The sequence below is a fragment of the Lampetra fluviatilis genome, chromosome 63 (genome assembly GCF_964198595.1).
Source record: "Lampetra fluviatilis chromosome 63, kcLamFluv1.1, whole genome shotgun sequence".
NCBI classification, from domain to species: Eukaryota; Metazoa; Chordata; class Hyperoartia; order Petromyzontiformes; family Petromyzontidae; genus Lampetra; species Lampetra fluviatilis.
Genome location: NC_136337.1, coordinates 7,467,866 through 7,490,302, shown reverse-complemented (window position 1 = coordinate 7,490,302; position 22,437 = coordinate 7,467,866). Strand labels below are relative to the sequence as shown.

Sequence of the window (22,437 nt, the reverse complement as noted above, 5' to 3'; positions counted from 1 at the left end):
GCATCTGGAGAGTGTAGTGTGATGCGGTGACCGTCTTTGTTGGACGGTTCACCATAACCATCAAGTGGCTTCTGTACTTGGGCTCAGTCAACCAGCCGGCCCTTCTGCAATTCACGAAGACCTCACCTGTCCACCTTGACTTGATTAGCAAGCGCAGAATACCACACTCGAACTCATTTGACACTCTGGCCCACGCCGGCTCGGTGATGGCACTACGGTCATTCGCGGTTGCGCCACCGCTCCCCCGACAGTGATGCGGCCCCCAACAGAAGCAGACCTCGTTTGTGCGAGCTAACGAGGGCATCCCGTGTGCTATCACCGTGGTCAGGACGTTGTGTACAGCGGTCAGAGGCACTTGCTTTGTTTTGCATTGCACACAGGATGCTGTGGAAGCCGCCCGTTGGTGGTTTGTGTGCTCATCGCTCCACGTTGACAAATGGCCAGTCCCTCACCACAGTAACCACCAACTTGGCCATCTCTCATTCCCGGGAGGTGAGACTCCTTCTTGGGCTGTGGCACATGCCAGCATGATTGCCATGTTTTTCCGCCAACTCCTGTGAAATCAACAGTGAGTTGCGTCCTTTTGTAGAGGGTCGCTCCCGTCACAGGAACGTGGAATTTTCACCCCCGACTCAGACAAGTCACCACCTCAATGCTTAGACTTTTGACTCGTCCTGAAAGGCACTACACTGTTATTGTATTTACTGTTGTTGTTGCGATTGTTTACCCAGGAAGGGCTTGCTGAGCCTCGTGACTCTTTCCAGGAGGGTCCTGTCAAGTATTGTTTTCTTGCAGGAGGGCAGGGGCCGGCAACTTGCGGCTCGGTGGGCTTTGCCTGGTAAGATAAAAATTACGTAGTTTGTTTATTTTTAAGTGATTTGCTTAACTTTCCTATACTTTGCACTCCTGTTGTGTTTTTGCATTGTTGTTGTAACGTTATTACTTGCCCCTACTGGACATATTTGATGAAGAGCTTCATAGCTCATCGGATTTCTCCAGAAACACATTCTGATTATGTATTCGCATGCATTGGGGTTCTTGAAATATTTTTTTTCTATCGAATTCGAAAAAAAAATCTCTTTGGGTTGTTTTGGTGGCCGGCCCGTGCAGTAGGGGGTGGACGCTTGCCCATTTCTACTCCGATGTTGTTGTTGTTGATACGGGAATTGACTTGCGAGTCAACACAGACGACAGGTTCGTTGAAAAGGGAGTAATTGTGTCCCACGCGTGCGTGTCCCGTAGCCACACAGATGTTCCACCAGGGACAATTATGACGGCAACAACAAGAAACCATAATGGGTTCTCCGAAAGCTGTGGTCTACAATGGGGACGCTTCATTTGAGTCGCTGTGGGGAGCGCCTGGGGAGGGAGGCTTGGCGCGGTCACGGCAGCAGACGTGGTCGCGCTATCAGACGTCGTGTGTTGTTTGTCAGCGAGGAGGAATGTGGGCCTCGTCTGGTGCTGCAGTTGCACCCTCTGGGAAGCAGCGCTCTGAAAACAGGGATTGGTGGATCTCACGTTTACTGAATCGCTGTTGATTTTGGGGTCAAGCCGCAGGACTGATCTGAGCAGTCCTCACAAGTGTATGTAGCAGTGGACGCTGTGTCTACTGATTAACTTGGTTGTACTGCATGCAACGTTTGTAGAACTTCTTTGGCACCGTACGTAGCCAACCGTGCTACTCGGAGGTGCGGATTACTCTTCAACTTGCCGGCCAGTCATCTGAAACGTTCTTGACTGGTGCGTCCAAACGCTTGTACACGGGACGGTTTAATCCAATTGGCTGTTGTCGGGTTGGTGGAGGGTTTCACAGATCATTACATGGCCTCACCAGAAAATCTATTGCGAATCATGATATTCGCTAAGAAAACCTACGCGTTCAAAATTTCGATGTACATTTTTTGTCATTTATCGCCAAATGTAATCGTGAACGGCGCTGTCGGCGTCGCGTCATCACGAGATGGAGAATCCATTCGTGTCCCTCGCGGAGCGGTGCCCGCGGAAGCGGACATCACAGAACTGCATCTGAGATCCCTTCGTCCAGTGAGCTGTGGTCTGCACAGTCGAGGGCAGCTTTAAAAGTCGCAGTGCCGAGTGTCACCCAAGCCCCTCCGTGACGCAGTGCTGCGCCGATTTCCTCCTCCCACACGACGCCAAATGCTCACAAACCCTCTCCCGTTCCGAGACGTCTCCAAGTTGCAGGGTGTGGGATGTCCCGTTCACCACCCAATCTCGGAATGCGCGAACGGCTCGGCGTGAATTTTATTTGGAGAGGCGTAGCGCCGTTGTTTTTAAAGACATTGTGACTCACCGCAGAGAACCGTAGCGGCACGACCGCACTTTACGATAGCTGGCGCTAAACTGTGCTACACACCGTCTTGCGTGGCCTTGTGGGAGCCTCGGTATGTCTTCCAGAATCAGAATATTTACTTGTACTAGATGCATCAGTTGAGCTGCAAAGCTCTTTTTCACAAATGTCCAGTATCACAGATCCCCGACTTGAAGACGTACCAATAAAGTTATTGCATTTTAGTTTATCTTACGATTCCGTTCGTATGACGCACACGTACGTCATCGGTAATGACGGGTGCCGTGCGTGTACATCATTGGAACGGAATTACGTGTGTGCGTGTATGTTGAACTTCTTTCGCACCCTACGTAGTCAACCGTACTAATCGGAAGTGTGGGGGGGGAAGGACAACAAACTAAACACAAAAGCAATTCTAAAGAAATTATTTTTCAATCCAGATTTAAAGTGCACAGGTCTAGTGGCTTCATAATATCGGAAGAGCGTTCCAGACGGCCGCAGAAGCGTGTCTGAAAGCACGCGACGCGGTGACCGCCTTTGTTCAATGGCCAGCCATAAGCTGCTGCTGCTGCTGCGAGGTATTGCAGTTCATATGTGGCAAGCGCTGTGTGTGTCATGAGCGCGAACGTAAAATGTATTCGTTCAGCAACGGACACCAATGCAGCTCGGCGAGCACTGGACGGACATGTGCGAGTCTCCCTCCCACCCCCTCCCCCCCACGTGACCTCCAACAACCCCCCAGCCCCCCCCCACCCACAGCGTGGGCTCTGTCGTGGCCGTGCCTTGCTCAGGCCCCTCCGTGTGCATCGCGTGACGTGCACAGCCAGCAGAGTCAAACATCTGGAGCTGTGCACTTTAAAATCCTCGTCTAGATTGAGAAATAATTCATTTCTGTGTTTATTTTGTTGTCCTTCACCCACACTTCATTAGCACGGTTGGCTACGTACGGTGCGAGGGAAGTTCCTACATAAGTACAAATCACAGGCGCAAGTGCCAGCGCTTTGTGTGTAGCTTGCGTTTGTTTGCTGGAGCGTTTTGACGCGTCGCAATAGTTAAAAACAAACACTCGCGAACCCTGACCGCTGTTGGCCAAAACGTTATCCCCATAGTGCTGGGAAATCGAGACCTGCACATGACTCAACTGGGATAATGCTTAGCAGCAGCAGCAGTGGCAGCAGCAGCGGCAACATCGCCCTCAACCTCCACCACCACCACCACCACCACGGAGCGTGAAAACATTGGGCCAGAGTCCTCCTGACAGGAAGAGTCCTCCGATTTGGCGGCTTGGGTCAACAAGCGTCGTCGACCAATAAAATAAATAATGTGCCAAAGCTGTGACGCATTGCCGAGTCTTGAGTGCACGTGCGAGGCTGGTGAAAGAGAGGAGGCGCAGGGGGGTGGTTGGAATCCCACCTCCTCTTAGTTCTGGCCATAGCCGTCTTCTTCTTCTTGTCGTACAGCTGACGTCGATGCAGAGCCAACAACCACAGCGTCACATTCCGCCGCTGGTGGTCGAGCCAGACGACCCACGTCAGGACCAGCGGAGTCGTGTATCGTCATCGCCGCCGCCGCCGTGCGATGCGTCCTTCGTGTTTTTGTGGCTCGGGGCATTGCGCCGTCGTGTTCTGGATGGCCACAGTCGGGCAGTGGCGTCGAGTGACTGGCGTGGGCCTCGCTGGAATGAAGTGGTGGGTGCTTGGGGTGGGCTTTCTCTCCCCTCTCTCAATTCACACTCCCCCCCCCTCCTCGATCCGTAGCCCAGCGCCTGGGCCCCTCCAGGACGAGGTTTCTCCCCCGGGTGCAGTTGCAATACCTGGGCGCTGGGTAACTGCTGCTGCGGCCACTGCCGTGGGTAGGGCTGGGCAACCTTTCACAGAAGAAGAGGAGCTATTTTATTTCGATGTTTTGTCTGACCAAAATGGTTTGAGAGCCGCATCGCACGCGGAGATTCTCGTACACGTGCACAATCATAGCCGGTACACGGCAGAAACAAACGAACGATGACAAACAAATTCTGACTCGAATAAACAGAACAGGCGATGGAATAAACCGCGTCTATTTAGTTTATTTTCTCTCCACAGTTATTCTTGAACAGCACCGTTTGGCCGTTGATGCATTTTGTCGTCACCAGGACATTCCGTAGTCGCACATTTCCTGCCATATTTAATCGATTATCTTTTTACGTTCCATTATGTTGTTTCAGATTTATATATAAAAAAAAACGCTGGCTGCAAGGGACCAGCCAAAGAGCCACGAGGGGGAAGCCAAAGAGCTCCGCTCGCGACTCCAGAGCCACAGGTTGCTGACCCCTGGCCATTATCAACATCTCCAATTATCACGGCGGATCACATACACTGCTAAAGTACTTCAGCGTACATTTTATATTCATCATCTTGCTTCCTCATTCTCCTCGTCTTCACCTTATCATCATCTCCTCCTCCTCACTCCTCAAGTTACCAAAACAAGCGAAGGGCCCTCTCTCCCCCGGAGGGGGGAGTCGGGGGGGACGCGATGTCCAACCGTTGCGGAAACGCCGCTGGTGCACTCGGGGGGGGGGGGGGCTCGTGTGCAATTTCCTCACCGCCCGCGCTGCGCCTCCCTCTTCCACCTCCTCCTCCTCCGGCTCCTTCGTCCCCCACCGCAAGCCAGCAGCCGGCCGCTCTCCCTCCTCCCGTTTCCTGTTCCGCCAGCGAGCGCCGGGGGCTATAAGCGAGCGTCTCCCGCCGCACGCGCTGCGAGCAGCGACAGCGCGTTGCACGCTCGCTGACCCCCGAGCTCCAGGGCGCATTGTGAAACAAAGAGAGAAGATTTCTTAAATCCTTGTTTTCGCTCCCCCGTTTTGCGTCTCCCGAGTTTGCTTTGTCTCAAGACCGCGCAGAGTTTCTTGTTGCGATGTCGTCCCACCGTGGGCTGGGCGTGCGACTGCCGCTGCTGCTGCTGGCGCTGCTGCTGCCGCTGGTGCCGAGTGCCCCCTTGGCCCCGGAGAGCGGCGGCGGTGGCGGCGCGGACCCCCAGGACTACGGGCAGCCCGGAGAGCACGACGCCGCCGGGGGGGCGGGCGACGGGGAAGACGACGCGCCCCTCGCCTCCTCCCTGCAGGAGAAGAGCGAGGAGAAAATGCGCAACCTGAGGATGGCCGTGGTGCGTTTGCCTGCCCCCCCCCCCACACAGTCACACCTCTCGCGTCCCATTCCCAGATCTCACTCCGCTCCTCGGCTGTTCGCACCTCCTCGGTCCAATGTTAGGAAGACCACTGGAGTTGTGCACTTTTAAGTCGAGATTGAAAACTCTTTCTTGAAAACTGCTTTATTGTGTTTAGTTTGTTTTCCTTCCCCCCCGCCACCTCTGAGCACAGTTGGCTAAGTACAGTGCAAAAGAAGTCCATCATACGTACACATTCTGTGCACGCGGTCCAAAATCTCACTCTGATACTTTCCAGCTCCTCCACCTCTGCTTACCTCGCAGCTGCAGGATCACCGCCTCGACCAAACCAAATCCTCCTCCTCCGACCATCAACCCCGTCCCCTGTCTCTCTCTCGCACGTGCGCAGAAATACCTGAAGAACCTGGGCTACACGGAGACGCGGAACGACTCGAGCAGCATGGTGCAGCTGCCCTCCTCCATCCGCAAGATGCAGCGCTTCTTCCGCCTGGCGGAGACGGGCGAGCTGGACGCCGCCACGGTGGCCGTCATGAAGAAGCCGCGGTGCGGGGTGCCTGACGTGGCTGCCTACAACCTGTTCCCTCGCAAGGAGAAGTGGGACCAAGAGCAGCTCACCTACAGGTGGGCCGCGCACAAACCGGGCTCGGCACGGCGCAGTCGGTAGCGGCGCCGTCCGTGCCACGCTCGTGGCCTTGGTGCGGTGACGCGGCCCGGCGGCGATGCCTCGGATGTTTCGCGGTTCGAATCGGAGCGGCAGCCCTGGCTATTACCGCGGGCGTAGTCACCGTAATGGTAGAAGTAATAACGATACTACTACGCGCCGTCGGGTTCTCTCACAGAGGACATTAAAGTTCCCATCATAGTTCTTGTTGGGTTAGATCGCGTAAGTGTAAATATGTCGTTACACCCACCACCACCCGACACAGCCAATTAGTAAGGTTCGTCGCGTAAACAAAACCGGTGTGTTGGAGAGTAAACCCACAACATTTACAATTTGAGTACGACGTTTATATTTATGCGATCTTTTATATTTACAAAATCTAACCCAATTAAAACCTTTATTATGAAATAATACTGGTCGCAAAAGCCGATGTATTAAAGTTCTCCCGATGGCATTCATAATTGTTTCAGTCGATGTTAGCCACTGAGGTCATGACGGATTTCTTTTTTCATTCCTGTTAAACTAAACTAAAAACTGTTGGTATTTATCAAAGTAAGGCTCACTACTGAGCAACGTAGCTCTTTATCCGAAGCGTCCTGGCTCTCACAAATGATAGCCCAAAGAGAAGTGGCTTATCATCATCACGTGGATATTCACAGCAGCAAAATACTCTAAACACGTGACGTTGATTCTAAATGTGGAGGGAAAAACCAGAGGACCTGGGGAAAAATGTACACAACCACGGGGAGAGAGACACACAAACTCCATGTACACGGGCGTCAGGGTCGGGATAGAACCCACGACCTCCTGTATACCAGGCGAGGTAGTCAACATCTCACCACTGTGGCGCTTTATGCCCCTGTACTGTAAATAGTAATTTCCTCCTCGCAAAAACAGAGCAGACAATTCGGTATCATCGCGGACAATTTTTCTTGACCGCGGACAAAACTCGTCGTGACCGAATGGCTGAATGACGACCGGGGCGGTGGCGGCGGCGGTGGTGGTGCCGGTGGTGGTGGCGGCGGTGGTGGCGACGGTGGTGGCGGTGGTGCCGCTTGACCGCGTTTGCGTGCGTGGCAGGATCCTGAACTACACGCCCGACCTGGACACGCGCCTCGTGGACGACGCGTTTGCACGCGCGCTGGCGCTGTGGAGCGCCGTGACGCCGCTCACCTTCCAGCGGCTTTACGACGGCGAGGCCGACATCATGATCATGTTCGGCCGCGGAGGTGAGACACCCCACCCACCCCCCTCCTGCTCCTCCCGCCCCGCCCCCACTACTGCCGCCACCCCCACTATCTCCCCAGCCCTCCACTAGTTAAGCCTAACTAAAGTAGCACCTAATCCTAACTAAGGTAGGGCCCTAACATAATAAATGTAGAAACTAACCGTAACCAATGTAGAGCGTAACCCTAACCAATGTAGGGCCTAACTAACCAACGTAGCGCCTAACCCTAACCAATGCAGCACCTAACCCTAACCTTAAAATGGGTGTACGAATTATCAGGAGGCAACGAATGTTCACCGATGGGAACAAATATCCATCGGGTATCGTTTTCTCTTTTCCTCTATTGCGCTCTTTGTGTTCATGGCGGGGGTCAACAACTTTCAGGTTCACCTCCGATTAGTGCGGTTGGCTATGTACGGTGCGAAAGAAGTCCTACACGCATATATATGCACATAAGTTGAACTTCTTTTGCACCGCACGTAGCTAACCGTGCTAATCGGGGGTGCGGGGGCTGGGAAGTACAATACAAAAGGCAGTTCCAAATGAACGAGTTTTCAATCTAAAAGATGCTAAAGTGCACGGCTCCAGTGGCTTCCTGATAGCGGAATGAAGAATGCTCCAGACGGCCGCAGAAGCGCATCTGAAAGTGCACGATGCGGTCACCCTCTTTATATTGTGGCCAGTCAACGGCCCCTGCGAGGATGACCGGCGTTCGCGTGATGATGCTTCACGCTGCCTGCGTGCGCCTCTCAGAGCACGGCGACGGCTACCCGTTTGACGGCAAGGACGGGCTGCTGGCACACGCCTTCCCTCCGCGCAGCGGCGAGGGGGGAGACTCGCACTTCGACGACGACGAGGAGTGGTCGCTCGGGGAGGGCAAAGGTAAATCAACGGCGTGGCGACTGCTCCCGCACCCACGGCGCAGGCGTCGCCGTCGCCGCCGCCCAGCGGCCAGTGGCCCCCACGGCCGGGGCCACCGGGTGGCCACGCGCGAGGCGCCGGTGGTGGCGCGTCTCGAGCCGCTGTGCTGCACCGCGCATTTTTGTGACGTCGCCGCCAGTGCCGCTGCGGCTACTGCCGCCGCCGCTGCGATGGCGGTGGTGCGTGTTGTCGCCCGGTGGTTGGTGGGGGTGGTGGTATTGTAACGTCGATGACGCCATCGGTGGGCGAGCAGTGATCAAGACGCGCTTCGGGAACGCCGAGGGAGCCACGTGCCACTTCCCGTTCTTCTTCGAGGGCGTGGAGTACAACGGCTGCACCGCCAAGGGCCGCAAGGACGGGATGCTGTGGTGCTCCACCACCGCCGACTACGACACCGACGCCAAGTACGGCTTCTGCCCCTCTGAAAGTGAGTGCCACGTGCCCTCTCGATCACTCGCTCACTCACTCACTCGCTCACTCACTCACCCACTCACTCACTCACCCGCTCGCTCGCTCGATCTCGAACTCACCCATCCTGGAGTCTCGTCGTCCCCCGTTGCCGTGGCGGTTTTTTGCGACCAGTGGCCGCCCGGTTAATAGTGCCGGGTGTCTGAACCCCGCTGTCCGCTTCACTCACAGTGGCCGTGAAAGATCCCCACGACGTCATTCTGAACGGAGCAGGCCACGTGTTGTGCATTCACATTGGCCACATTTACAAAAACGGCAACGCAAATCTCACAATCGGGTAAAACCACGAAGAGACATCGCACGCTGACCGTGCAACTACCGCCGCCGACAATACTCGTGCGTGAAACGTAGCACCTTCATGTTGGCCTTGCGTGATGAAAATTGCACATTTACCAATGGTACTTCAGTGTTATTATGATTAACTTCACTGCTCCTCCTAACCTACCAGGTACTTTCATCTGTGTAAGCCACTTTGTACGTACGTACGTTGAACTTCTTTCGCGCCATACATAGCCAACCGTGCTAATCGGAGGTGCAGTGGGGTGAAGTACCACAAACTAAACACAATGACGAGCAGTTCTAAGGAAACAAGTTTTTGATTTAGAAAACGAGTTTTCAATTCATATATCAATGGATTGCACAACGCATTGACCAGTGCATGCTGCCCCCGCCGTGCGCGCTCCGCCGCCCCCCCCCCCCCCCCGCGTTTACCCACCTTGCGGCCGCTGGCACCCCCAGGCCTCATGACGTTCGGCGGTAACGGCGGCGGCAAGCCGTGCAAGTTCCCCTTCGTGTTCCTGGGCGAGACGTACGACTCGTGCACCGCCACCGGGCGCAAGGACGGCTACCGCTGGTGCTCCACCACGGAGGACTACGACCGCGACAAGCTCTACGGCTTCTGCCCCTCCGACGGTGACGGGGGGGGGGGCGGGGGGCATTGGGGGGGGGGGGGGAGGTGCGTCGCCGCAGCGTCCGGCAGGAGTCGAGCCCACTATGGGCCCTCACTGAAACGCGGCGGTCTTTCCCGCCGGCCGGCTATTTGCCCGTGCCACTGGCGCGCTATCTGAGCCGTGCCTCAAGACTTCGTTCGCATGGCACGGTGAAGCCAGGGACGTCGTCTCCGCGGGTGTCGAGGTTGTGAAGAATGTTCGGCAGCCTCTGAGTTGGCTGCGAATCGGCGGTGCGGGAGTCGTTTGATCGTGCGATCGACGGCCTGGCCGTGGTGATCGCTGTCGCGCTGCGGACTGTGAAGGCCGCGTCGCAGTGTGGATGGTCTTCTCTCGGCGCCGAGTGCGGAGCCAAACTGCACTACGCCGGCCTCACGAGACACCCGAGGTGCCTCCCTGCACGCTGAGAGCTCGGATGTGCCAGTGACCAAGGGGGGTCTATAGGAGGTCGTGGTGGTATACAGGAGATCATTCGTTTGATCCCGACCCTTGATGCCTACTGTATTTATGGAGTGTGCGTGTCTCTCACCATGTGGTCGCGTGGATTTTTCTCCGGGTCCTTTGGTTTTTCCCTCCACGTTTAGAACCAACATGCTTTCAGAGTATTTGGCTATTATATAAATGTCCACGTGACGATGATAAGCCACATCCTTGAGTTATCATTTGTGGCCAAGTCGCTTCTGGAAAAGAGCTGTATAGCTCAGTGGGCCTTACCTGGCAAAGTAAAGAACTTGTATAATTTGTAAGAAATAAATTTCACTTGAGTACCAGGACTTGTACTATCTTCGCGATACAAATGTTGTTTGACCAAACTAGTCGCTGGGAAACCGCTTGCCCCGACCGACCTAGCGGTTGGGGCACTGCTGCCTCTCCGATCCAGCAGATGCCACGGCAATTGCTCGATCCGGGATTTTCAGAATCTTTATTTCGACTTGCAGGAGGAGGAGTTGCAGATGTCCAGTGCCGGGGCGGGGCAGTGAGTTTACAACAGCAAGAGGGAAGCGTTTGTTTTCAGATTTTTTGTTTAAAGAAGCAAAATAATATTCACGAGTGCGATGTCGTGCGTGGGGCGTGGGTTCGTGCCGCCCCCTGATCCCACTCGTTCCCGTCCGCAGCCATGGCGACGTCGGGCGGCAATGCGGAGGGCGCGTCGTGCATCTTCCCCTTCGTGTTCCTGGGCGACTCGTACGACGCCTGCACACAGAACGGCCGCAAAGACGGAAAGTCCTGGTGCGCCACCACCTCCAGCTTCGACGAGGACAAGAAGTGGGGCTTCTGTCCCGATGCTGGTGACCTCCCACAACCTCCACTCACCCGTCCCCCGCCCCCCCTCGTGCACACTTCGCGCGCCTCCGTCCGGTGGCAGGGTGAACACCACTTCGAGGCGAAATGAAATGGGCGAATAAAGATGTCCACGCTGAGGTGAATATCAGTGGCGCGCCCAGCTGAACATTTCCGAGGGGAGCAATTTGTTGGAAAAAGCAAACCAAGTCAGACGGGGCGCCACGGTGGCTAGGAGATGTTGACTACCTCGCCTGGTTTGCAGGACGTCGTGTGTCTCTTTCTCTGCCTGTGGTCGCGTGGATTTTTCTCCGGGTCCTCCGGGTTTTTCACTTCGCATTTAGAATCGACATCACGTGTTTCAAATATTTGGCTGCTTCTATCAATTTCCAGGTGATGATAAGCCACTAAATTCGTTGAGCTATCATCGGTGATAGCCAGGTCTCTTCTGGAAAAGAGCACTCACTGGGCCTTACAACAGGGAGAAAAAGACACGCAAACTCCAAATATATAACGGGCGTCAGGGTCGGGATTAAACCAATGGAGCTGCTGTATTCCAGGTGAGGTAGTTAACATCTCGCCACCGTGGGCGCTCGCACGTGTCCCCTCAGACACAACTGGTGTGGGGGGAAGGGGGGACACCTGTGAGAGAGGTGGGACACGACCGGTGTGGGGGGAGACACCTGTGAGAGGGGTGGGACACGACCGGCAAACGAATGAAGCCCGAGTCGTCGAGTTCTTCTGCTCGCCCAGCTGAGAGCTCGAGGGGACCGGCACGAGTGGTCGTACGCACGATGGGCCCGGCCGGCGAGCTCCCTGACCGTGCGCCGTGACCCCTCCCGTCCCCCCACCTCCCGGCCACCGTGCCCAGGCTACAGTCTCTACCTGGTGGCGGCGCACGAGTTTGGCCACGCGCTGGGCCTGGAGCACTCGCAAGAGGAGGAGGCTCTCATGTTCCCCACCTACAAGTTCACGCGCGACAACCCGCTCACCCCGGACGACATCGCCGGCATCCAGTACCTCTACGGTGGGCGGGCGGGCGGACGGGCGGATGGGCGTGTGGGTTTGGTGGGTGAGAGGGCGGGTGGGTGGGTGGGAGGGAGGGAGGGCGGGTGGGTGGGAGGGAGGGCGGGTGGGTGGGAGTACAGGTGGGTGGGTGAGTGGGTGGATAGATGGGTTTGTGGCAGGGAGGGTGCCCGTCCCTGGGGAAGGGACTGGCACTGCGAGGGGACTGCTTGCTACTCGCGTCAGGTTAGCACCTCTGATTAGCATGGTTGACTATGTACGGTGCGAAAGAAGTTCAACATACACGCAACAACATACACGCATGCATTCCCACTTTTTGGCACTGGCACATCGAGAGCCGAGCCAGCGCGGGGCCCTGACGGTGCGGGTGGTTTTTCCACGGGCTCGTTGAGGCCGTGCCGAGCCTCAACGAGCCCGTGTAAAAGACATTCGTGTCTGGCTCGTGGCCAAGCAGGGCCAGGGTCGAGGCTACCGACACGATCATTTTCAGTGATTACACTGAGGACACAGCATACCCTGGTGGTCCACTGGTTAGGATTTGGCGCTCTCATCTCCGCTGCCCGGGTTCAATACCGGTCAGAGAACGAGTTTCGCACCTCCGATTAGCATGGTTGGCTACGTACGGTGCGAAAGAAGTTCAACGTACATACATGCATCATGTGTCGTCTTCACTGCGTGTGACGCAGCTCGGCATGTGCAGTGGAAAAACTACGCTGGCGCCTCCTGAGCCGCGCTGGGGCTGGCTCGGCACAGCCACGGCACAGCTGGTTTGGATAAGAGGGCCCACGGGCAATTAGATGCTCCGTTAATCCAGATGAGCAGTGGTGTCGATGGTAATGATGTTGATTATGGTTGTTATGATAGTGGTGAAGGTGTTGGTGGTGGTGGTGTTGATTATGGTTGTTATGATAATGGTGAAGGGTGTTGGTGGTAATGATGTTGATTATGGTTGTTATGATAGTGGTGAAGGTGTTGATGGTGGTGGTGTTGATTATGGTTGTTATGATAGTGGTGATGGTGGTGCTGGTGATGCTGATGGTGGTGACGAAGGTGATGCCGGTGGTGGTGACGCTCCCCTCCCTCCCGTCCCCTCCCCCGTTGGTGCAGGCGAGGGGAAGGGCGGGAAGCCCTCCAAGCCCACCAAGGCCCCAGTTGCCCCACCGACTCAGGCTCCCGACACGGGGCCCAAGTACGAGGTGTGTAAGGACGTCAAGGTGAAATTCGACGCCATCGCCCAGATCAACGGGCAGGTCTACTTCTTCAAGAACAAGTGAGTACAACCCAGCGGCCAGCGCCGGTCGGAACTACCAATTGCCAAGCGTGTGTGCACCGCGTGTTGAACTTCTTTCGCATCGTACGTAGCCAACCGTGCTAATCAGAGGTGCGGGGAAGGACAAAAAACGCCGTGAAGTGTGAGGAGCGGGTTTAATGAGCGATGGGAGAGCCGGTGCACGCCACACACACGCACTGCGGGGGTGGGGGGGGGGGGACACCTTCATCTCCTCCTCGTGCGCCCGCCCCTGTTGCAGGATGCACGTGCGCGTGGCGCAGCCAGGCTCACGGGCGGGCCGTCCCCGCTGGAACGCCGACGTGTGGGAGGGCCTCCCCGAGAGGGTTGAGGCCGCGTACGCCGAACCCAGCAGCAACCACACCGTGTTCTTCTCCGGTGAGCACCCCCCCCCCCCCAACGCGATCGAACCGCCGCTTTGCTGCCAGGGTTAGAAAATCTCGCAGCTCTCGTCGGTTAATACTGAACTAAAACTACAAACTATTTTAATTTTACTGGTTAAGGCCCACTAAGAACCAGCGCTTTGGGGGCCAGGGCTCGACTTGGAGCGGCTTGCTTACTCCCGCGGTCACGTAACGATGTGTAAGTGATAAAACTAAACTATAAATCATTTTTTATTTGACCAGGTAAGGGCCCACTGAGCTATTGTAGCTCTTTTTCAGAAGCGGCCTGCTTATAACTAATGATAGCTCAACGAAAGCGGATTATCGCTTGGAGATTTATAGCGGCCAAATACTCTAAACGCGTGACGATTAATCGCACCGCGGCCGGATAGCTGCGAAGCTGTGCTCACCCATGTCTCCCCGCCCTCACCCCCCTCTCACCTCGTCCTCACCCACCAGGCACCAAGTATTGGGCGTACGCGGGCGGCAAGCTGCTGCCGGGCTACCCCAAGAGCGTGACGCGACTGGGCCTGCCCGCGGAGCTGACGGGCCTGGACGCGGCGTTCTACTGGTCCCACAACAAGAAGACGTACCTCTTCGCCGGGGACAAGTACTGGAGGTGTGAGCGCCGAGATGATGACGACGATGAACCGTGCCAACGCGCCGTGTGCCGAGCGACGCGTTGGAATGAGGTCGCTCGTGGCTCATAGCGATTTTAGAAAATAAAACTAAACTTTTTTTTTACCACGCGAGGTCCACTGAGCTGTACAGATTTTTGTTCACAAGCGACCTGGCCATCGCACATTGAGAGCTCAACGGAGTGGATTTGTCGCGTGGAAGTTTATAGCAGCGGCCAAATGCTCTTAACGCGTGACGTTGTTTCTAAATGTAGAGGGAAAAACAGGAGGACCCGGAGAAAAATCCACGCAACCACGGGGAGAGAGAACATGAGAACATGAAAACTCAATGTACAGGCATCGGGGTCGGGATCAAACCCACGACCTGCTGTATTTTACAATGAATTGGAATTCATCTGTTAGATCGGGCCTATATATTACATTTTGGACGATCCAATCGTTATTTTCTGAGACGATTTTGGAAAATTAGAAGTAATGTCACTGATATTTTAGTGACGTCATGTCCGGTTTTTCCCCGACCCCCCACCACCAGAAATCGCACCACAATGTACAGTATTAGTACGTGGCGTGTAAATGATGCAAAATATTGCAATCGCAGAATCTGGACAAAATACCGGAAATGCTCCCGGAAAGTCCAACGATATGAATCGCAAAAAAAAGATTCCAGCGGTGGGAGAGTCACGTGTTCATGTGTGGGGGTACGTTGTTGTGCTCAGATACAACGAGCACAAGAAGAAGATGGATACTGACTACCCCAAGCTGATCGGCGACTACTGGAACGGCGTGCCGGACAGTGTCGACGCCACCTTGGCACACGGCGGTGAGTCCCGACGGCGGGATGCCAGGACGGTCACTTTTGGGGTCACTCGGGATCACTGGGGGTCACTTGGGGTCACCCTCTGGTCAATCGGAGTCGCTCAGGGTCACTCGAGTTATTCCACGTCATTCGGAGTCACTCGGGCTCATGTGAGCGATTCCGGGTCATTCAGTGTCATTTGGATTATTCAGGGGAAATTCAAAGTCACTCAAGGTCACTCGGGGTCACTCATAGTCAACTGGGCCACTGTATATGAGTCTATGTGAGTCTATGGGGTCTCTATGTGAGTCTATGGGTCTCTATGTGAGTCTATGGGTCTCTTTGTGAGTCTGTGGGTCTCTTTGTGAGTCTATGGGTTTCTATGTGAGTCTGTGGGTTTCTATATGTCTGAGTCTCATGGATCTCTAAGTCTGCGGGTCTCTGTGAGTTTGCGGGTCGGTATCGATGTCAATGGGTCTATGAGTCAGTGCTTCTCGACGTGAGTCAAAATATCTCTACGTGAGAAAAGCACTGATGACAAAGATATTATTATTATTTACTCCTATTTTTTAATTTACCAGGTAAGGCCCACTGAGCTGTATAACTCTTTTTCAGAAACAACCTGGTCACAGATTATGTATATCAGAAAAATACTCTCAATGTGTGATGTTGATTCTAAATGTGGAGGGAAAAACCGGAGAAAAATCCACGCAACCACGGGGAGAACACACAAACTTCAAATACAGCAGCAGGCGTCAGGGTCGGGATCGAACTCACAACCTCCTGTACACCAGGCGAGGCAGTCAACATCTCCTAGCCACCACGGCACATTGAGATGTGACCGTGCCAGCAGGTTTCAGTTTCTCATTGAATCCACCTGCACACGTCACCGCCCGAGATTGTAACACCCGAAGCGCGGTATCTGTTGCCTCTGTAGTAAGTATTCAGGAGGCTTTGACGACGGAGTCGGAGGCACACTTATTTATTAACACCAACTTGTGCACAGTAACGGGTACACACAGCACTTAGAGGGGTATCGTCCCCTTCACTCGTCTAACAGGGAGACGCAACATCTAACCCCGCTAACCTACGCCCGAGTCCTCCACTACGGAGCTAGGGGAGGCTACCTATCCCAGCCCTGGTCAAGCTGGGATCCCGGCACCCTGAGTCTCCAGACCGGCTCTTATAAGAACGTCAGTCTGGGCTCTCGGGGCCACGCCACCGGCTTGCCCTGGTCGGCCCTGACAAGGACAGCGAGCCAGGGGAGCTCCGGGGCCTATTCTAGCTGGTCTTCACTCTTCGCTGGTTAAAGCTAACACTCGACCTCGAGCCCTCCGGCTCACCACCTTTTATAGCACTCGGCCCCCGGGAAGGGCCCGTGGGGGGATGCAGGTGCGGACGTCGGTGTGAGCACCTCCTCTGTGAACGGCCCTAACCACGCCCCTTGTGTTTGTTAGCCATCCGTGCCCATACACAATTACACCTCTACACCTCCACCGGGAGGATCTTGAGTAGGGCGAGCGAGTGTGTTGGATGGGGGGCCTGTGGAGCGAGCAGGGCGGCGGAGCATCGTTCAGCGGGCGCGTGCGAGGAGCAGCCTGGCTGCGGCGTTTTGGAATAGTCCGGAACCGTGGGGTTATTTTGCTGCCGTGGATCTCCACGTGGTGATGATAATGATGAACCACTTCGTTGAGCTGTCATTTGTGGCCAGGTCGCTTCTGAAAAAAAAGCTAATGGCTCAGTGGGTCTTACCTGGTAAGAAAAATATACAAATATAAAACTAAAGTTTTTTTCATAAGTAATTTGTTTACCTTTCCTATACTTTGCACTCCTGCCGTGTTTTTGTGTTTTGTTTGTTGTCGTAACGTTCTGACCTGCCCCGACTGGACATCTGTGAGAAAGAGCTTCATAGCTCATCGGATTCCTCCTGCAGTGTAAATACAAATTCTGATAATGCTGGGGACTGTGACCCCTTTGCCCCCCCCTCCCCTGCAGGTGCCGTCTACTTCTTCAAGGACTTCTACTACCAGAAGTACATGGACCGCAACCTGAGGCTGAGCAAGGTCGGGGTCTGCCTCAAGGACTGGCTGGGATGCTGATGAGCCCAGCGAGAGGCGGGTCCTTTCCGCCGGCTCTCGTGCCCTTGCAGCGCTGCGGGGGCCCCTTCCGTGGGTGCCTCTGTGGGTCCCTGTGACGTCTATGGGGTCCTTGTGACGTCTGTGGGGGTCCGTGTGACGTCTGTGGGGGTCCGTGTGACGTCTGTGGGGGTCCGTGTGACATCTGTGGGGGTCCGTGTGACATCTGCACGCCGCTTGACTGCCACCCTCCCGACTGCTCTGCGTGCGTGTCAGGTGCTGCCTGCGCTACCACTGACAGCCGTGCCTCATTGTCGAGAGGCTCTTATGCGCCCCTCTTCCGGGACACTGCTGTGTTGTACAATACAATATGAGATAAAAACTAAACTATTTTTTTAATTTTACCAAGGAAGCCCCACTGAGCTATGTAGCTCTTTTTTCCCCGAAGTGTCCTGGCCACCAATGACAGCTCAACGAAGTGGCTCATCATCACGGGGACATTTACAGCAGCAGCCAAATACTCTAAACGCGTGGTGATGTTGATTCTAAATGTGGGGGGGAAACCGGAGAATCCGGAGACAAATCCACACCACCACGGCGAGAGAGAGAGACCTGCAAACTCCAAATATACAGCAGGCGTCAAGGGTCGGAATCGAACCCACGAGCCTCCTGCATGCCAGGCGAGGTATTTAACATCTAGGAAAGCCTCACTTGAGTCTCAAGGACTCGTTTACCAGCCGGGTTCCTGCCGAGTCTCGCCGTAGGGGCCAATGTTGCCGCGTGGTTTTTTTCTTTCCCCAAAGCGTGCGGCCTCTTTCAAACCCGCGACGCCGCGTCCTCGCGGGCCGACGATGTCGTTACCACGCGCATCGCGTCACGGTGGACGATCGACGCCCCCCGTGACGTGAGCGGCGCGTAAGTGTTTAATGTGGTTTACACGCCCGCAGGATTAATCGGCTTTCTAAAGAAAGGACTTTCAATCTGGATGATTTAAACGTGCATAACTCCCAGTGGCTTCCTTATATCAGAAGAGCGTTCCAGACGGCCGCATCGTCAGAATCACCACCATCATCAACGCCAACATCCCCCACTTCCTCATGCAGGTACCTCCTCAACATGACCATCAACATGACCACCGCCATCACCACCATCATGGATGTATGTTGAACTTCTATCGCACCGTACGTAGCCAACCGCGCTAATCGGAGGTGCGCGGGGGAAGGACAACAAACACTAAACACACTTAAAATAATGGTGGCGGGCACGAACCGCGAACCTCCGCAACAAGTCGGTGGAACCGCGCCTCCACCGCTCGGGCGGGGAGTCACAGGGGAGGGGGCAGAACGTGGGCACCTGCACCTGGCACCTGGCGCTCCTCTCTCGCTGCTGTGAAGCAATGCCCTCCGCAGTGCCAACTGAAGCAAGGCCCCCCAACCCACTCTCGTTAATTCTCGCGCTCGCAGCCCGCATGCTGCTGCTGCTGCTTGCACTCGCCCGCGATGCCTTGGCTTGCTTCGAGCCTCGCTCACCCCCCCTGCTCCTCCTCGTCACCCCTCTCATTATCCCTGTCAGCATCCTCATCGCCATCACCAAGCACTCGACCACCACCACCACCAACAACAAGAACACATCTCTCCCGATGGCCTTGTCAGTGTTGTGGAATATGGTCAAACAACCCCCGTGGGGAGAGCCTCATACTGCACCTGCCATTAGCATGCTTGGCTACGTACGGTGTGAAAGAAGTTCAACACACACGCCTACATCAACGCAACGACTGGCGTACAGAACATCGTAGACTTGTTAGGGCGACTGCTGTTGGCGAGCGCCTATTAAGGCCGACGGAGCATGCAAGGATTGTCGCGTGGCCAGCAGCCGTGCCCGGCAGCCTTTGTCTCTCCTGTGCTGATGTTGAAGCACCGCGACAGTCCACAACGACACTAACGCGACCAGCATCGTCGTGGTCGCCATCATCATCATCGTCGTCGTTGTCTAGGCAGCGGCTGGATTGGAAGTGATTTCCCACAACTCCCATTAGGATGGCTTGGCTAGGGAAGAGGTGCAAGGCCTGCACAACATCAAGTTGTTTTCGTTTTCTTTTCCACGGCCGACCTCTCGACCCCTTCCTTCTTCCTTCCGTTTGGCCCCAACTCGACGGGTGACGCGTTGGGGTTGTTTGTCGTCTCTCCGAGTTCATGCGAACATCCCGTGGAGGTTTGTTTGGTCTTCTTGCCCGTTCTTGCGCCTTACCCTCCCCTCTGCTGTCCCGTCCTCTCAGCTCCCACGACGACGGCGACGAATTCTTTGAAAATCAACAGCGGCCGTGGCTGCCTGGCTGGCGCAACGCGCGAATGCGACTCGTTCCAAAAGCTGAAAATAAAAATAATAATGATGATGATGCATAACGAGCACATTACAGTCAGCATTTCCTCGAAACCGTCGATAATTATGATTACTATGAAATGGCTTTTTAGGTCCCGTAGGAGGATAAACAGTGCCCTTGGAGATGTCAACACCCACAGGCAGCTGAGCTTTCAGAGGTGCTGGGCGGAGCAGGGCTGCTGCTGCTGCTGCCCAGCGTGTGTTGTTGTTGTTGAATCTGCGCTCACCACACGTGTGCGGCTAAAGCGAAACACCGTCGCGTTTATTAGCGCTGTGACTGCGACGCTTTTTAGATTGTAAAGTTTCCTTCGTCGTGCATCAGGAGCTACAATGGGGGGGGGGGGGGCTGAGGACACTGTGGGTAAGCGAAACCCCCTAAAATATCACAAATGTGTGCGCTCAGCCAGGGTTCTTCATCGCAAGGCCCGCGGGCGACTGTCGGCCCCTGGTGGCCTTTCATGCGGCCCCCGACAATACACACAATGACACAATGAGTGAAAACACTCCCCCTAAATAATCATCGTCGCGCTGTCAAAACCCCCCCCCCCATGCCTCTGCAAGCGAAGTGTAAGCACCGCGCGCGAGGCGGACACCCGCCGTGACGTTTGGACAAACCCGCCGTGACGCTGGCGCCTCGTGCGTTCCTGGCTGCGGCAAGGGGACGCGAATGGCGGCGGTCGCGTCGAGACTTTAATGCGGTTCTAAAAACGAATAGACACAAAAAAAACCCTCGGAGGTCAACGGCCCTCAGTAACGGCGGTGTGACGCCTGTCCTCACAAGGAGGAACGTTCTAAAGGGCAACTGTTTGTAGGACTATGAGCCCTTTCGTTTGTGCGTGCTATGAAGAAGGGCCATGGCCCGAAACGTCATCTATTTTTATATATATATTTTTTCCTTTCAAGGCCAACGAGCGGCTCTATCTACGGACGCGTGGGGTTGTTTTGGTTTTTGTCGTTTACGCGCCAAGTGGGCGGCCGTCAATTGAATTCTCTCCCACCAGGGAATGTTCGTAGTCCTACCCCCCACCACCACCCCCCTACCACCCCCAACTTATTTGTGGCCCCGGAGCAACCGCTATTTGCTCTGGTTTAGGGGGTACAAAAAAAAGCAATTGGCTACATTTGGTGAGGACGAAAGTTAGACCCAAAACAACACGGAGAGCGTGCCACCGACGGACCCCCCCCCCGCCCCGCCGTTGGTGAAAGTGTCACCGCTCCAGGCTTTCTACGTTTGCGCGAGGGAAGATTCAGAATTTGTTTAAAGCAAAACGTGAAAAAAGGGCTGTACAGATATTTCGTAGAGTGAGCCACAATTTTCCCGAACATTGATGTTGGGGAACTAATCTTGATTCAACGCGAGTGAACATTCGGGAGATGACACACACGGGGGCGTGACGCCGTGGGCAGTGCAGGACCTCCCATTGTTGCACTGCACTCCTATGTTCCCACGGTCCCTGTTCCCTGCCTACACAGACCTCCACTGACGAGCGAGGTGAAGTATGGTCAAATAACCCCCCCCCCGACCCGCCCGGTGTGGGTGGGGCCCATCCCAAGCGGCGCATGTCAGTACTGTACGCGTGCACGCATGCCAGTACTGTACGCGTGCACGCACGTGAGCCGGTCAAGGCGCAGCCCTGCAGGTGCTCTCTCTCTCGCCACTGCTGGCGGATGGGCCTCCCGTGAGCGCGAGCTCCAGAGGGCACTCGGCCTCTACTCTTCTGCGCTGACCACGCGTGCTGGGAGAGGGGGGGGGGGTCATCCAGCAGTGGATTGACTAAAGGGGCGCTCCCATAGAAGCAGTGGTCACACTCAGCCGCGCTCTGCCTTGCCACGGAAACCTCTCCCCCCCCTCTCCCCCTCCCCTCCTTGCCCCGATTCGTTCCGGAGTTTTTTTTGTTATATTTCTGCTCGTTAAGCCCGGCTTGCTGGTTAAAAACAAATAAAAACCAAACTATTGGAACACAACGCGTCTGTCCGCTCGCTTGCTCCTCTACGGGAATGACACTATGTTGTAACACGACTTTTGTTCCTGGGTACTAAGTGTTGTTTTCTAATTGCTTATGCCTCAAAAGTACAGAAAATTGGCGATTATTAGCCACTAACTTTGCTTTTGTGACCAGGACTTTATGTGAACGAATGACACATGCACACCAAGTTTTCTCTTTGAAAATAGGAACATTTCTAAATATGACTGTCCTGGTCACAAAAGCAAAGTTTGTGGGGAATAATAGCCACTTTCTGTACTTTTGAGGCATAAACAATTAGGAAAATAACACTTAGTACCCAGGAACAAAAACAAATGTGTTAAACAGTGAATTATTTCGTGGGTAAAAGAAAGACGGAAACGAGAAAACGGAACAGGAGCGCCAATTTAAAGTGAAACCAACCGAGTTTATTCTTTCGAGCCCACGTCGTTGAGAATCACAAAAAGATGCCGACGGCTGGGCCCGGTTCACAGAGGGAGGCCACGGCGGTGCCAGTCCACTCGGCCCGGGTCATTGTCGCGAGCGACACTAGTCCGGGCCTCTTGGGCTGTATCCAGCAGCGTAACGAGCGTGGTGAAGTATGGTCACCAGTAGTGTAACGAGCGTGGTGAAGTATGGCCACCAGTAGTGTAACGAGCGTGGTGAAGTATGGTCACCAGTAGCGTAACGAGCGTGGTGAAGTATGGTCACCAGTAGTGTAACGAGCGTGGTGAAGTATGGTCACCAGTAGCGTAACGAGCGTGGTGAAGTATGGCCACCAGTAGTGTAACGAGCGTGGTGAAGTATGGTCACCAGTAGCGTAACGAGCGTGGTGAAGTATGGTCACCAGTAGTGTAACGAGCGTGGTGAAGTATGGTCACCAGTAGCGTAACGAGCGTGGTGAAGTATGGT

General features: G+C 55.0%; 1 protein-coding gene across 1 annotated transcript; it reads left to right on the top strand.

The window, feature by feature from the left end:
- The first annotated feature begins 4,953 nt into the window (after nucleotides 1–4,953).
- On the top strand, nucleotides 4,954–20,612 carry MMP2 (matrix metallopeptidase 2). The gene is made up of 13 exons (XM_078881898.1): nucleotides 4,954–5,449; nucleotides 5,859–6,091; nucleotides 7,212–7,360; nucleotides 8,113–8,241; nucleotides 8,534–8,707; nucleotides 9,487–9,660; nucleotides 10,811–10,984; nucleotides 11,848–12,003; nucleotides 13,110–13,272; nucleotides 13,532–13,668; nucleotides 14,133–14,292; nucleotides 15,028–15,131; nucleotides 17,103–20,612. Exons 1-13 carry the CDS (start codon nucleotides 5,201–5,203, stop codon nucleotides 17,204–17,206), a joined length of 2,106 nt encoding a protein of 701 aa, XP_078738024.1. The 5' UTR covers nucleotides 4,954–5,200; the 3' UTR covers nucleotides 17,207–20,612.
- Nucleotides 20,613–22,437: the final 1,825 nt, after the last annotated feature.

Coding starts and splice junctions, on each gene's coding strand:
- MMP2 (XM_078881898.1), top strand. CDS start 5,201: ATGTCGTCCCACCGTGGGCTGGGCGTGCGACTGCCGCTGCTGCTGCTG. Junction 12,004..13,109: donor CGGCATCCAGTACCTCTACG/GTGGGCGGGCGG, acceptor CCGTTGGTGCAG/GCGAGGGGAAGGGCGGGAAG. Junction 15,132..17,102: donor CGCCACCTTGGCACACGGCG/GTGAGTCCCGAC, acceptor CCTCCCCTGCAG/GTGCCGTCTACTTCTTCAAG.